Source organism: Rhynchophorus ferrugineus, unplaced genomic scaffold, assembly GCF_030347505.1.
Source record: "Rhynchophorus ferrugineus isolate W39M unplaced genomic scaffold, kcgeb_rfMv2 rfM11, whole genome shotgun sequence".
Lineage (NCBI taxonomy): Eukaryota > Metazoa > Arthropoda > Insecta > Coleoptera > Curculionidae > Rhynchophorus > Rhynchophorus ferrugineus.
Genome location: NW_027472590.1, coordinates 22,292,883 through 22,308,079, shown reverse-complemented (window position 1 = coordinate 22,308,079; position 15,197 = coordinate 22,292,883). Strand labels below are relative to the sequence as shown.

General features: G+C 31.3%; 5 protein-coding genes across 13 annotated transcripts in view; 3 read left to right on the top strand and 2 right to left on the bottom strand.

The window, feature by feature from the left end:
* Sec24AB (Protein transport protein Sec24AB) overlaps positions 1-15,197 on the top strand; it is a 160,618-nt gene that overhangs the window by 128,553 nt on the left and 16,868 nt on the right. The window lies entirely within an intron of this gene.
* LOC143204590 (coiled-coil domain-containing protein 134) lies at positions 755-1,684 on the bottom strand. The gene is made up of 2 exons (XM_076417267.1): positions 1,525-1,684; positions 755-1,452 (listed from the first exon to the last, which is right to left on the bottom strand). The coding sequence occupies exons 1-2, from the start codon at positions 1,619-1,621 to the stop codon at positions 896-898; spliced, it is 654 nt and encodes a 217-aa protein (XP_076273382.1). The 5' UTR covers positions 1,622-1,684; the 3' UTR covers positions 755-895.
* On the top strand, positions 1,832-8,449 carry Mnn1 (Menin 1). Of its 6 annotated transcripts, none has more exons than XM_076417204.1 (8): positions 1,836-2,394; positions 2,452-2,718; positions 2,773-2,980; positions 3,038-3,537; positions 3,709-3,789; positions 3,940-3,996; positions 4,112-4,356; positions 6,162-8,449. In XM_076417204.1, the coding sequence occupies exons 1-8, from the start codon at positions 1,860-1,862 to the stop codon at positions 6,234-6,236; spliced, it is 1,968 nt and encodes a 655-aa protein (XP_076273319.1). In that variant the 5' UTR covers positions 1,836-1,859; the 3' UTR covers positions 6,237-8,449. The 6 variants fall into 6 exon arrangements, with proteins under 6 accessions (XP_076273324.1, XP_076273319.1, XP_076273320.1 ...); XM_076417205.1 differs by having other exon boundaries at positions 6,168-6,368; XM_076417208.1 differs by lacking the exon at positions 3,709-3,789.
* On the bottom strand, positions 12,680-15,076 carry ND-B14.5B (NADH dehydrogenase (ubiquinone) B14.5 B subunit). Of its 4 annotated transcripts, none has more exons than XM_076417270.1 (4): positions 14,950-15,076; positions 13,084-13,267; positions 12,833-12,976; positions 12,680-12,777 (listed from the first exon to the last, which is right to left on the bottom strand). In XM_076417270.1, exons 2-4 carry the CDS (start codon positions 13,253-13,255, stop codon positions 12,728-12,730), a joined length of 366 nt encoding a protein of 121 aa, XP_076273385.1. In that variant the 5' UTR covers positions 13,256-13,267; positions 14,950-15,076; the 3' UTR covers positions 12,680-12,727. The 4 variants fall into 4 exon arrangements, with proteins under 4 accessions (XP_076273385.1, XP_076273387.1, XP_076273386.1 ...); XM_076417272.1 differs by lacking the exon at positions 14,950-15,076 and adding an exon at positions 13,499-13,625 and having other exon boundaries at positions 13,084-13,303; XM_076417271.1 differs by lacking the exon at positions 14,950-15,076 and adding an exon at positions 13,499-13,622.
* Positions 13,530-14,884, top strand: LOC143204586 (zinc finger protein 330 homolog). The gene is made up of 7 exons (XM_076417252.1): positions 13,530-13,669; positions 13,721-13,871; positions 13,930-14,090; positions 14,143-14,213; positions 14,266-14,430; positions 14,489-14,656; positions 14,719-14,884. The coding sequence occupies exons 1-7, from the start codon at positions 13,530-13,532 to the stop codon at positions 14,823-14,825; spliced, it is 963 nt and encodes a 320-aa protein (XP_076273367.1). The 3' UTR covers positions 14,826-14,884.

The following is a 15,197-nucleotide window of genomic DNA, read 5'->3' as shown; positions in this document are numbered from 1 at the left end:
ATAACATAGAAAACAATTTTAATTAAATACAACTAGTGCCACTAGTACCACCACCTACTGTTGCGATAGTCGGGGATTTGAATCCTGCTGGGCCATGGTCGTAAATTTATATTTGTGATTATTTAATATTTGTGATCATCCTGGACAAAAGTGTTAAATCCGACAAGGAAAATGATCCTAGTCACGCCAGCAACCAGGCTGGGTAAGACCGGATGTCTTCTGAGATTATATTTAAGTTGTTCACTAGCCAGTCCTGTATGCTTAATCTGAGGACCGTGGTTCGGAGCCCACGTTTTTATAAAAAAATACCAGTAATAATGCTAACTAATAAATTATTGTTTTGAGTAACATTCACAATTCCTGGTAAATATAGAGTGCCATATAATAACAAAATATAAAATTCACAGAGAGATAACTAAAAATTAACTGACCAAAATTTTGATAAGTATAATTAAATAATTCGAACAATACAAATTAGAAAAGGTTAATCTTAATAATCTTTATATATAATATCTTAATAAGTTATAATGAAATCAGAAATAAATTCCACTAAATTTCTAGAATAAATGGTGATGATGGTGCCCTCTACGGCCGTTCTCTAAAACCATATAAAGTGAAAAATAAAATAGAAAACAGAAATCTTCAGAAGTCTCCACAATACAAAAATGTTATTTTGTTTGTAAAACATAGAAAATTACACATTGACGTAAGACAAAACAACAATATAGTTAAAGTTACAATAAAACAAACTGGCTACCGTCTTAATAATTTATTTTACAAACTCAACCATAAAACTAATAAGGAACTAAAATGGTCATAAATAATACATTATTCAGTCATATAATACTTTACATTATGCATTCTTACAAATAAAATGCTTGTAAATAAATCACTATCAAAATTCATCATGAACCGACAGCTTGGGCCCTTTCTTCAATTTTTTCTTTTTACGCTTAATTTTTCTCATTTCTTCTTCAGTTTCTTCATCTGACTTTTGGCTTTTTCTATAGGGGTTTACATAATTTGGATCTCTAGGAACATGGTTTAATTCCTGACTAACCAAAGATAATACCTTAATGGTACTATCATCCAATAAATATTTTACTTGATAACAATAAGCTATTCCCCATTGTAATAAAATGTCCCAATTGTTATTAGTTTTTAATACTGCTACAGATATATCTGGAAACCTTAATATAATCTCTGAAAACAAAGCAGCATTTTCTATAATGTTAGACAATGCATCCCGTATTTTATCCTCTAAAGGGAACTCTGAAACACCCGGTATAAAAGGTGATGACTCAATTATTGCTCTGCTGTCTTGGATTATTGTAAAAACCTTCTCAGCCATAAGAGTTATCATTTGATATTGTTTTTCATAATTGGATATCTTTTGGAAACTTTTGATTGCCGAGAGTTGTTCAGCACGTTGCCTTTTTAACAATTTCTTATCTAAATTTTTGTTAAGTTCAAATTATACCTTAAAACATCACAAATCATTTAAACATCACTTGAAAAGGATACATAATTTTTCAGCAATTTCCGACTCAGATATGGAAGAGCCTAACTGAAGAAATAATGGAAAAAGTATGAGAAATATACTTTGAGGTTTTAAAATCATTATTTAAGCCTAAAACTGAAAAATAAATATATTAACCCTGAATAATTATAGGCACCTCTTAACTAAAATAGGGCAATTTGTCGAAAAATTATGTATTTCTTCTTAAGTTCCACATGGCATAGACATATCTATTGATATAAAATCGTTATGTAATTTTAGTTGCCTACTGTATTAATGACGCTAAAATCTGTCAGGTATTTTTATGACAGATGCAGAACAAAAATATGCGAAGTTCGACATGGCGGTTATTCGGGATATCGATAAGGCATTATTTCCCATAAAAAATATAAACACTGTTGTGAAATTATTTACAAATCAATTGCAAGGATGTAACGAGCCTGATTTAGCCCTTTTGTCAATAGTGACTGGTTTGATCGAAAATCAACTAACAAGCCGGTCGAACGCAATCCAACTTTCCGATTCGCCGGAAGCTAACATTTTGCCCCGTTTTGAATTAGACACCGTGGAAAATCTCTACAAAAAGTTTCATTTAATCATTACTAGTTCAGTAGAAAATAATAAGACCAAAGGTTATGCCACCAGAGAACTAGTAAAGAAAGTATCAGATGTGATATGGAATAGCCTAACCAGAAGTTATTACAAAGACAGAGCTCATTTGCAAAGTCTCTATAGCTACCTCACTGGAAGTAAACTAGATTGTTTTGGTGTTGCCTTTGCTGTTGTAGCTGGTTGTCAGGTGTTGGGCTACAATGATGTTCATTTAGCATTATCAGAGGACCATGCTTGGGTAGTTTTTGGTCCAAATGGTTCAGGTATTATTTTTTTATTACAATTTTGTACCAATATGTAAAAGATATTTCAATATCTAGAGAATGCTGAAGTTACTTGGCATGGCAAAGGCAATGAGGATAAAAGAGGACAAGAAATTGGGAAAGGTGTTTCAGCACGTTCATGGCTTTATGTTAATAACAAACCTGTGATTTGTACAAGACAAATGGAAGTAGCAGCATTGGTATCTGCAATAAATCCATCATTAAATGCAAATGTTGATGCTTCTGAGGTAGCAATGCTGCAACAAGAGTTACTTTGGTTATTATATGACTTAGGCCATTTGAAAAAATATCCCATGGCTATTGGTAAAACTATTTCATGATTATATTGTTTTGGTATTGCAATCGCATTGATTCTAGGAAATTTAGGAGATCTGGAGGAAATATCACCCAAGAGAAATGATATACCATGTAACAGTTTATTTGAAGAAGCTATAACATCAGCTAGAAAATACTATAATAATCAACATGTTTATCCATATACCTATCAAGGAGGCTTTTATTATCGTAATAAAATGTACAAAGAGGCATTTGAAAGTTGGGCAAATGCTAGTGATGTTATAAGATTGTAAGTATATTGATCACACAATCATATCTTTTTATCAATTAAAAATTCCACTTTCAGATACAATTATTCTAGAGATGATGAGGAAATTTATAAAGAATTTCTAGAAATAGCTAATGAATTAATACCCTATATAATGAAAATGGAGAGCTCAGGATTTGAGGCTAACACTATATTGAAAAAACCTCAATGTTTTGCCAATCTTTTGAGATTTTATGACGGCATATGCCAGTGGGAGGAAGGCAGTGCCACTCCTGTCCTTCACATTGGATGGGCAAAACCTCTTGTTAATACTATATCAAAATTTGACTCGGATGTAAGGGCTCAGGTTGATATTGTCTGTGACAATGCTGAAGAAAATGTACTAAAGAAGAATGGTTCATATTTTAATAATAACAATAACAACTACGAAAAGGAAAACAGCTCAACAGTAACAAAGTCATCAAAAGACCAGTCGACTTCGAATTTTCATCCAACAATTGAAGCTCTAACAGCAGCTTGCTCGGAAAAATTATTAAATCCGGAGTATTTGCTTCAGGGCGATGGTTCCCCATTTGTTGGTATGTTTATTTTATTTTAATTATTGTTAGATAATGAGCAAGTTTCACTATCTTTGTATTATTCCCAAATCATCTAATATATATTTAGAGGGTCATTTAAAAACTTGTATGGTAATTAGCTATGGCTTGTAATTAGTGTGTATTGTAACAGTTTGTGTAAACATTTTGCAGGAGGTTCTCAAGAACATCAACTATCTGATATTAAAATTAAAATAGAACGGGAAGAACCGAATTCAGATGCTTCTATAGAGGGTAATTGTTGCTAAAACTATTTCAGTCAATTTTTGTCTTGTTTTTGTAGTGACAGGTTGCGTTTGTTGATGTTTTCAGTTGTTTGCAGTTTTTTGTTGTTTTTTTCACTTTAATGGCATTTACACTTATTATATTGAGATATATTTGCAGGATTTCAAATATCTCAATTGGAAAATCTAACTTATGAAGTGAAAGAGGAAATATTGGGTAATGAATACTTTAACATGTTTAATCATTTTCGTTTTCTGTTTTGTTTGTAATTGGGTTTTCCGCCATTTTCGGTTTACCAGTGCTGGAAATGTATTTTTACTTGTAATTGTAGGTGGCGAGTATACGATAGCGACGCTGAAAAAACAAGAAGGCGAGGAAAAGGAGAACGGTCAGCCAGGGACGTCAAAGGCTTCAGAAGATTTAAGGATAAAGGAGGAGCAGAATGATGACGAATCGAGGACAAAAAGACCGACCGTTGTATTGCATAGTCAAAAGATGAAGGAGCTGAAGGACCTTCTGCTGGCGGAAAAACTAAATACCCATGCTATTTCTTTGCATCTGACTGCACAATCACAGGTAAAAACTATATTTTAGCAATGCTTAAAGAAATATGAGGAATGCTTGATTTATTTTGCTAATTTTGTATGCCTAAAAGTGTGAAAAAAGTCTTGAATTTTTTCTGTGAAGTAATTTTTTTCTCACGAGTTTTTACATGCGACTGGTTCAAAAAATAATAAAATACGAACAAAATGCCTTTTGCATCAAAAACTGATGTTAACACTTGTTTGAACTATTTCCAAATTGTAACTTCCTTCAGAGCCAGGGCCAACTACTTTATAATTATGGATACTACTTCGTTTTCCATAAATATGCTCTATAATTTTGCTTAAGAAGAAAGTGTGCTAATACTAACGGAGCCAGGGAAGAGGGCCAAAGAGCTCAAACCCAAGTCCCTACAAAAAAAGCATCTGAGTTTCTTCATGGCGAATGTCATATTAAATACTGTCTAGTACAATATTCAATCCTTAACTCTGCGTCACGATGACAAAATGATACCTTCTTACGGCAATGACGAAAAAAATTGAACTCTGGCTACGACATGTATTTACAGGGCTGTATTCTACAACTTAACGAAGATGTTGAAGAACCTTTTTTGTTTGAAATCAACGAATTTTGCTCGTTTTCATTCTTATACTATCAGCAAATATCCAGAACAGCATTTTCTATGAAGCTGTTATACATATTTCAGTCAGTACAATATCAAATATTCGATTTTTTTCTGTTTCCTCGATATCAATATCGATCCAAGTTCAATGTTTTGGATTCAGCAAACGCTTCGAGTGATTTCATAACTTTTTTCACTTCTCCCATCGAAGTTGTGGACGTCATAATCACGACAAGACACAATCCACAATTGTTGAATCAATGCCTGCTGGATTTCTCCACAATAGTTACAGAGAGTGTTGTTCCGTGTCAATGGAACTTTCGTAATTGCTGTCTTCATTGATTTTTGACTTCACTAATTTTTGTTTTTCCAATAATTTAGACGCGGAAATACTTTTCTGTATATGCGTTAAAATCTTCAATCAGATTAGATAGATCGGTTGCAGGAACAGAATGAAATTAAAATTCTTCTTGAAGCTGATTGTAGAAGTAATTTTTAACCATATCAGAGCTGGTCTCAGTAGTAGATAGAAGAAGCAGTGACAATAGTAGTTCAATGATACCTGGCTACCACTGGAAAAAACAAGGTGAATACTTCATGGGTGATCGTTAGATCAATGAACACTGCTTTTGAACAAATCCTGGCATAGCTCGGGGAGAGTAGCGACTGCGATTTTGCATTTTGCCAATTAAAGTGATAATTTCATTCTGTTCAACATGGTGTCTCGTTGGTACATTATGTGGAGCCTTTTCCTGGACGACAGACATCTCGGCAAATTAGTTTTGGCCAGTCCACTTCTTACCAGCACCCTGTACCTCTAATACTGCTGCATCGGTTACCCCTGATATTGTAGTATGTCCAAAAAATAGATACTAATAATAATGAAGAATTTCCAGATAAAAACAACTGAGAATATTTTCAATAATGGTTCATATATTTATTTGAATTTCCATTTTGAAAATAAGAACAATTTTGAAACTGTTCTTACTTTGAACACACACTCAAGCTTGTTAGTGGGTATCAAAAGCACATACTGAAGAGGTTTTAAAAGCATACAATTTAAAAAATGCCTGCCATATACTTTTTTCTTCATGTTTAGACAATTTTATACGTTATTTTTCTAGAAAAAAAAGCAGTTGGTAATCTTATTCGGAGGTGAACACTTAGACTAGTGTTTTCCCAATTTATTTTATGCCATTAATTTGTTGTTTGCTAGGTGCAGGTGGGTAAAAAAGGACGCGGAGATAGCAGTGATACCTCTGTCCGACCAAAAAGGACCCGTAGAGAATAATAAATGTTACATATATATATAAATATATAAAACAATATCTACGCTTTAAGATGAGTACTTACTTAGATACTAGGGGCATTAAGCAAGATTTAAGATGCAATACATTCATTGTAATAAATATTTGTACTGCTTCGAAATTCGATGTCCTCTATAGACGACAAATTGTAAAAGAAAACATAGATTGTGATTTAGATTACTAAACGTTAACATTTTTAAGCTCTCTCTTTCTCTTGTACGCATAGAAATGAATACAAAAGACAAATGTATCAAGTTATCACAGTTATCCGACTTGTCACCGATACCCTCGTTGTAGATTTTGTTTCTTGAGAACAGTATTAGTATTACAATGTAAATCAGAACTGAATATGAAATCTAAGACTTAAAGGGTTTCTTCTGTTAAGTTACAGTTGTGTGCTTATGTATAATAGGTCCAGAATGATTTTGTAGTTTGTGCTATGTCGAAAACCTCGATTTTAGTATTGCTTTTGATTTTAAAGCAATTTGTTTCAGACGATACAGACAATAGTTTTATGTTTTAACTTTATATGCTGTTATATCCGAAACGTTAACTAGTTTTGAAGCATGTACTTTACGAAAATTATTTGACGATTATCTAATTATGGTTAATTTAATTGGTTTGTCGTTAACCAAGTGATATCGTTCCTCGAGTCTTTTTTAACATCACTGTTAAAATCTGATATAGTAGAAGTTCCTTAATCTCTCGTTCCGTAAAGTTTAATTCTGCATAAACATCTTGGGGAATGTTAACTGTTACTTTATTTTTAACAATTTTGAATTTACTGCAGGAGCCTTGGAGTTTTTAATAAGGTGAAGCCGGGCTTCATGGTCTTCTGGTAAAAATTTGTCTTAACTGCAATTTATTATGTATATAAGGTACATTATGATATGTAATAGCTTGCTTGTCCTGAAATGTTTGGACGTTTTTTATTCCATAAATGTATGCCATAACCGATATGGCACTTTGTTGCTGATTAAATTTGTTCGCTGACATTTTGGATCCCTCTCCATTTCATTTTTAGCTCAGCTTTCTTTTTGAGGTGCTTTTTTTGAGGTTCCATTTCAGTTTTACGTCTAATATCATACCTAAATATTTGGTACTATTTTTAATATAGTATAGGAATACCATTTAAGTTTGAGACTGGTGGGTTTTTTTTATGATTTTATTAACTATTATTTGGTTAGGTATATTAATATATCACTAGCTGACTGAAGTCTATAGATGCTTCGTAGTTCTTGTCCACTGCAAAAAACTTCGTGGTGCTACCTTAAGCCATCCCTGCTCTCATTTCTTTTAATCCTTTTTCTGTTAAGTATATAGGAGTTTTGATACATCTAATCTTAGGGTTTGCTGGTTATTTTTTCTTATTAATTTATTTTTGGTAATTACATTCATCATATTGGATGTTCAACACTATATTATTATGTATTCTCCATATATGAATATAATCGATACAATCAGGCGAAGTAGCGAGCTGAAATATTGCTTTTTTAAAACATTACTAAACATTTATTCGAATTTATATTCGTTTTACGTCACAGTTTTACGATTAGTTTGAAAATTATTCGGGATATCATTATGCCTGTTATGTTGACGTCTTCCTGGAAGTCGTACCTGGAATTTATTGAAGCGCCCTTCTAAAATAACCATCCTTTAGATCCACTATCTGTACGTTCATTATCAGATTCTTTAAAAACATATATGTGACCACGCATTCCCATCTCGCTGTTATTAGACCATTTAATTAGCCCTTTCTGGTTATAGTGTTCACTTCATAACAATTGCTGGATCAAGAACAATTGAAACTATGAAAGTCCTTATTTCTCACTCGGGTATCTTTATGAATCGTACTCTTGCTTCATTAACATTGACACTCTCTCCAGGAACTCGTAATGTTTTCCTATTAAGGGATATTATAAAGTGGAAACAAAGCAAAAGAGATATGTGTTAACCAATGAAAATTATTCCAACTGATGACAAGTTGAAGCGATAAATTACCGAATGCGAGAAAGAGGTTTTAATTTAATGTTATAAAATGGGTAAAATGCCCACGACCCAAGGCAACAGTAAATAAGGAACTTTTACTCTGTACGTCAAGGACTGTTCATTTATTATGTAAGACATTTTTACATTTTTTGAGAACTCCCTTTGAGTCATTTTTCCCGTGTAAGAAAAAATAAAATTATCCCAAAAAGACCATCATTCATCTTGCCTAAGATAAAACATATAATAAAAAATAGGTATAACAAATTAAAACACATTTATTTGCCTTAGTAAATCAATTTTTAACACCTTATATAAGAGCCAGACTGCAGGGAAGTGAACTATGGCTGGTTGAGCACAGACCCATTAAAAAAAACTAAACATTTCAATATAGTTTGGTTATGTGTGTTATTTACATGTTCATACTTTTTCATCTTATTCTTGTTAAAAAATTATACGATGCTACCTGATACATTGGAACATATAAGCCTATCCGCCTACAAAATTCGCCCGGTTGTCAAACGTCTGCAAAATTCTTCAAAACATTGTTGTTGACAAACGTTTTGGCTCTTTGCTTGTTTTAACAAATTTAAAATCTGCTGAATATTTGTGATTACTCTTATTGAAAATGCGGAAGTAATTAGATAGAATCAGAAACATATTGCGTCTCTATTCAGTTACTTCGAACAGGAAGGAGATAATATGTGCATTAAATATATTATGATGTTAAACTAAATTATATTTTATTACATTATTTTTGTTTAATTATTTTATTTAAATTGGAATTTTGTTATATGACAAAGCCATAGTGAGCTAAAATTTATGCGGCAACATTGCGACGTTTTGACGCCATACAATTCAGATGACGTAAGTTCACTGTTTTATTGAATAGACTATATTTATTAAATTGCTCAAATTTATTAATATAATTTTTTTGTTCACTAAATAACTGAAAATAATATAAAGCTTTGATAAATAAAATGGAGGTATCGAAAACATTAATGAAAGCGGAAAAAAAACAAAATAAAGTGCATATCGAAGTAATAGCATCGGTATATTCAGTTACGTACATTCACATATTATTGATGTATTTCCTTTGCATTTGCTTTATTCACACCACCAGCGTGTCCTAACTCATAAACTCAATTTTTTATTCAGTCGTTTTAGTTTCTTAAACTAACTAAAAAAAAACTAATGTTTAGTTATGTTTTTATGAATTCCATAAAATTTTGACAAACATAATAAATGAATAAGCCCCTAAATACATCACCATAAAATTAGTAAATAACAAACGTAACTTGACGTGGTTTATCGGAATGCGCATGTCCAAAACAAGCCAACATATTGTACATTTTGTTCTCTTCTCTGTGGTCTGTAAGAGCCAAGACTCCTCCATCCTACTTTGCAATCCCCCTTGGCTCTCCAAAATAATCTTACGTAATAAACGAACGGTCCACTAACTAATACATGCCAAAAAAACGACTATTTTTAATTTTTTAGTTTTCTTTCAATGATTAGACCTTTTCTTGTTTTAGAAGCGAATGATGCTTCAAAACTTGATACCGTTGTATTGTCTGTTTCTACGCCATAAAATGTATATATAAAGAGCATTAAGTTTGAAAGGATATTTGATTCCCCGTTTTACACCCGTGTTAACATTCCGTTTTGTGATTCGATCACATCGCCTAGGTTAAGTTTGTTGATAATTTCTGTTGTAGAATATCGCATGAACGAGAACGATCTTTTGCACTTTATTTATTTATTTTCCTTGCTCGTTGAAAGGACGCACGCTCTGCGTTCATTGTTCGGAACTTCAATACGTCTGCAATTATCCCGTATTGTTTTTAGAGATATATCAAAATAATTGTTATCGAATACTATATATGTACAGCTGTTTGATTTTATTGAAAAAAGATCAGAAATTAAGAGACAAAGTGATTAAATATTACAATCACTTTATTATTAAATGTAATTGGACATGTGTATATGTAGTTTCTCGATTACTTGCTAGCCGAAATGTTTAAATAGATCTGATATTGTCAAACAATGAATACCAAGCACTGACTCACTCTAGTGCAATCTCCTATTCTCAATATAGAATCAAAATAGTAATTTAATACATTGCTTGTACACATTTTCATTGTGGGTATTGTTTATTTAGTAAAGCTATCTATATATACTTCGAAAATTCATTATACAGGGTAATTCACAGAAAAATGGCAATTGGCGTATTTCTTATTCTATTTCTGTTACTTTAATTACCACCAAGAATCGGAGTTATTTCACTATGAATTCGCCTGTAATGTTGTCTAAACATTAGTAATAGGTACATAGAAACTAAGTAACCCCCCTCTATTAAAATTTACGGCGTATAAGAACTATTTATAGCCCTATTAGTGTTATAATTAAATTTTATAGAGAAAAAAAACTAATTTTATTTTTATATATTTGGTATTAATATTTATTGTATAAAATTAAATTTGTAAATGTAACTATGAAGTGGTACAATAATATTGGAAAAAAAAATTAAAAAATATCTTATAACTATTACACTAAAATGCGGTTTAGTGTATCTATATAGAATTCTTGCTTAAATTTCGTGTAAACACATTAATCCCCCTGGCGAATTGTCCAAGATTTTGTGCCATTTTAAAACTCTGTCTCTGTGGTAGTGTTTTCCAATTTTGTTATATTGAGCCATCGAAGCGATTTTGTTCGATTTATTTATATATACTTGACGCAAATACTGGAGAGTTCACACTTATTTCTCATTGATCTCCTGGAAAAAGTTCGTGGCGTTATCCTTTTTTAAGGGAAATACAACATGTTCTCTTATAGTGAGAGAATGAATGATACTGTTTCGTCATATTTTGGGTATGTTTATGTTATGACGTCAGTAAAGAATTAAGTTTTAAAATTGTGATAGTTTGGCATAGATAATTAGAGGGTGCTCTATACCTGAATGATGGCAGTGGATGCTTCAAAATTTCCATATGAAGCTCTCACATTTTTTAATCAGTTGTCTGACTAACTGGAAGTAGCACAACCATTTTTGACGCCTAACTATACCATACCAATATCCACACTCTTAACATATTTATTTTCTTCGCCCTTTTCAACAATTTCATGGGCGTTTTCAGCTATTGGGCGACCAAAGTCTGGGTAATTTTTTGAATCAAAATGACTAGAACGAAAGCCAATGATTTTGACCGTTCTTATAATATATCGTTGCAGTCATATATAATGTAGCAATTACTTTTCTTCATTTTCAAATGCAAAAAACTTAGAAAACTTAAAAAAACCTATAGCACCGCACTAATTTCTATAATTACACATAAAAGCCTTTGACATATTACGTTCGGCGACCACATGTCAAGACACAACACACATACTACATTTGTCGAAAAAACTTCAACCAAGTTGAAACATGGCATTTAACGCATAAAAACGCACGTTTTATTTTTTAAAGAACATCAAGTGTAGTGCCAGCCCTGAAGACGCTCTTTTTTTTCTGTCTAACATGTAAATACACTGTTTCGGGCTACATGGCACTCATACATTTTCCGGTTAATTATTTTTGAACTGACGCCATCTATCGAGTAGTGTCACGAACTTTTTTTCAAGATCTATGTAAGATTACAGAACAAGAATGTAGTAGTTAAATACAACTCAATTAAATATCTATTGAATGTGAAATTTTGTAAACAATAAAATGAAAATTAGAAGAAAATCTGTTTCTCCCCAGTCATCTAGTGATTTTTTTAATGAAATTGGAAATATCTAATTTATTCAATGCTGTTTCGAGATTGAATTACAAATCACAAGCTTGTATTAAGTATAAGTTGCTTTTCGTGTATTTTTTTTATAATCAAAGTATTTTTAACTTTAGATCTTTATTAATTTACAAAGATTATTGTAGTCTGTGATCAATAAAGGGTGACTAATGTATTTATTGTATTTCCTAGTTGTTAGAAAATGAGTATTTTTATAAATGAAATTATTTTAAAAAGGACTTCTTCCATTTTATTTGTTAAATGAAATACATGAGGGCTTTTAATTAGGTTGCTGTATTAGTGTTTTAGAGGTCAATTAAAATTTTACTGGTTTAATGTATTTAGTTGTAGACAGTAGTAAAAACCCTTATTTTAATACCAGTGATGAAAAAATCTGCATAATTTGCTTGTCTACAAATGTAACAATAATTTTAACTACTGTTAAATATATATTGAATATTACTCGTGGATAAGTTGTCCTCATTACAAATAATGAATGTACAAAATTAATAATGTTATTTTATATTATTGTGTATACCTTTAGAAATTTAATCAACTCTACTTTTTAGCCCACAAATAAAATTTAAAGGATATAACTGTGTTTTCTTCAACATAACTCATCTGTATATTTATATAATAGGATATGGGGTTAAATAAATTATATGTCCTAAGCATACACTATGTTATATTAATTTACGATGATAATTTACAAATCATTAACGGATTGGGATCCATTCCTGAAATAAATCTTTAAACTGCTTCCTTTCTGCAATTTATATTTTTATGAATTGAACTAAATTAAATTAATTAAATCAACTTACCATATGGAGGAAAATCTTCGGGATGCAATTCAATATAATGACGAAACATAGCATCTCTTGTAGCTAAATGTTCTGCTCTTTTTTTCTCAACATATATTCCTGCAGCCATGCTACCTCCAACTATCAAAACATATCTGTGAACACCTAAAACGAATTTAAGACTAAATGTATACCAAAAACACCCTACAAGTATGTTTTTGTTATTATAATCAAATATAAATAAAAATTACGTAATGAAAGAATTAACCTACCGCTCAATAATGGTCTTCTCGTTGCCCAATTTGCCCCTGCGGCAGCTATAAAACCAACGACACTAAATATTACAGGTCCTGCATGCTTAACCAAAAGTGGTGGTTCAGCTGCCGCTTGATTATTTAATAATTCTAAAGGACTTCGAGCTACTTGGGGACCAGTACCAGCCATCTTTATTGTCAACTAAATATAGGTTATGTAGAAATCATCTTTTCGAATCTAAATAATTACCTGAGTGTGTGTGAATGTCTAATTGTAAAATATGAATAAATATAGGTATCAAAAAATATATTGAATTGATAAATTACATTTCAGAAAAATTAGAAACTATATTTCAATATTTTGGGTTGGTAATACAATTAACTCGTCAGCAAAACGTAGACATTTTTAAAGTGATTGATTACTTAACCTTACCTTTAGAGTACGATTAATTAAGAATTAAAAAATGCCTAAAAAGAAAACTGGACAACGTAAAAAAGCTGAAAAGCAGCGACTGAGGCAAAAAGAAATCCGAACTGCTAAGGAAAATGTTCAGCTAGCACAGCACCCATGTAATGTGACTATGGAATGTGAAAAATGTCACAAGTAAAAAATTGCTTTATATCACTACATGTAGTTTAAAACGTATATTTTTAGGAAACAAAAAAGTAGAGCGTTTTGTTATTTCTGTCAAAGTGTCCAAAGATTACCAATATGTGCCCAATGTGGAAAAATAAAATGTATGTTAAAAACTGGGGATTGTGTTGTAAAACATCCAGGAGTATTTACAACAGGAATGAACATGGTGGTATGTAAAAATATATTGATATATCATAACATTTTTAACCTTTACTTTTGGTATCTAGGGTGCCATTTGTGATTTTTGTGAAGCATGGGTGTGTCATGGTAGGAAGTGTCTTCAATCACATGCTTGTACTTGTCCACTTCAAGATGCAATATGTTTAGAATGTGAGAGAAATGTTTGGGATCACGGAGGAAGAATTTTCAAATGTTCTTTCTGTGATGGGTAATCTATCAATATTAATATATTTTTAAAAGTATTATGGATATATTTTTAGATTCCTGTGTGAAGATGATCAATTTGAGCATCAAGCTTCTTGTCAAGTACTTGAATCAGAAAATTACAAATGTAATATGAAAATTTTACTATTGACACAACAAATTATATGCCTTGATTTTAGGTCAGTCTTGCAACAAGCTTGGCCAGTATTCATGTCTGAGATGTAAAACGTGTTATTGTGAAGATCACGTTAGAAGAAAGGGTTTTAAGTATGAGAAAAACAAAGCTATTCCATGTCCAAAATGTGGATATGAGACTTCACAAACTAAGGATCTTAGTATGTCTAGTAAGTTTTGCTTTCTTCCCTTCGCAAGAATTATTTTATAATATTAATATTTTTTTAGCAAGGAGTCATAAGTTTGGCAGACAAGGCCAAGCTACTTATAATGATTATGATGATGATGATGACGGTGATGATAGCAATGGCTATGGTACATATGATGGATACAGTAGCTATAATTTAGATGAAAGTTATTCAAATAATTATAGTGATTCAGAAGAAGAAGAAGAAAGTAAATAAAAATTTTCTTTCCTATTAAGTATTAAATCCATGTTAAAATTATATTTATTTAAGGTGAAAGTGATGGGGATGATGATGAAGATGAAGATGAGGAGACTGACGAAAGTCATGATGAAGTATTACCACATAATAGCACTGAAGGGAAGCCTAAACAGGGTTAATGGCTTTTTGTATATTGTTATTCTGTAATGCTATAAAGAATAAAGTGAAAAAATAAGTATTATGTTTATTATTTGGAAATATTACATTATTCTACTTTTTGAATACCAGTATAAAAAAGTGTACCTAATATCTGCTAGATTCATTACTTTTCTCCTGTTGAGTGTATGTTGAACATTTTTTGTGTATTTCTAATCTGTTAATCATTTTTCTTCACTCCTAAAACATTATTTATTCCACACTTCTGAATATTATATCACTTAGTTTTCATTTTTAAAGGGTGAATTATTTTTCTACATTCTAAATCGTAGATTTTTTGTTTCACATAATATGTATAAAAAATAATATATAATATTCTGCATTTTTTCAAAATA

Excerpts from the sequence above, each read along its gene's own strand:
- ND-B14.5B (XM_076417270.1), bottom strand. The coding sequence starts at position 13,255 with ATGGCTGGTACTGGTCCCCAAGTAGCTCGAAGTCCTTTAGAATTATTA. Across the intron at positions 12,977-13,083 it reads GAGAAGACCATTATTGAGCG|GTGTTCACAGATATGTTTTG; the intron begins GTAGGTTAATTC and ends AATTCGTTTTAG. Across the intron at positions 12,778-12,832 it reads CGAAGATTTTCCTCCATATG|AAAGGAAGCAGTTTAAAGAT; the intron begins GTAAGTTGATTT and ends TATAAATTGCAG.
- LOC143204586 (XM_076417252.1), top strand. The coding sequence starts at position 13,530 with ATGCCTAAAAAGAAAACTGGACAACGTAAAAAAGCTGAAAAGCAGCGA. Across the intron at positions 13,872-13,929 it reads CAACAGGAATGAACATGGTG|GGTGCCATTTGTGATTTTTG; the intron begins GTATGTAAAAAT and ends TTTGGTATCTAG. Across the intron at positions 14,431-14,488 it reads TAAGGATCTTAGTATGTCTA|CAAGGAGTCATAAGTTTGGC; the intron begins GTAAGTTTTGCT and ends ATATTTTTTTAG.
- LOC143204590 (XM_076417267.1), bottom strand. The coding sequence starts at position 1,621 with ATGATTTTAAAACCTCAAAGTATATTTCTCATACTTTTTCCATTATTT. Across the intron at positions 1,453-1,524 it reads GGAAATTGCTGAAAAATTAT|ATAAGAAATTGTTAAAAAGG; the intron begins GTATCCTTTTCA and ends ACAAAAATTTAG.
- Mnn1 (XM_076417204.1), top strand. The coding sequence starts at position 1,860 with ATGGCGGTTATTCGGGATATCGATAAGGCATTATTTCCCATAAAAAAT. Across the intron at positions 2,395-2,451 it reads TTTTGGTCCAAATGGTTCAG|AGAATGCTGAAGTTACTTGG; the intron begins GTATTATTTTTT and ends TTCAATATCTAG. Across the intron at positions 4,357-6,161 it reads ATCTGACTGCACAATCACAG|GTGCAGGTGGGTAAAAAAGG; the intron begins GTAAAAACTATA and ends GTTGTTTGCTAG.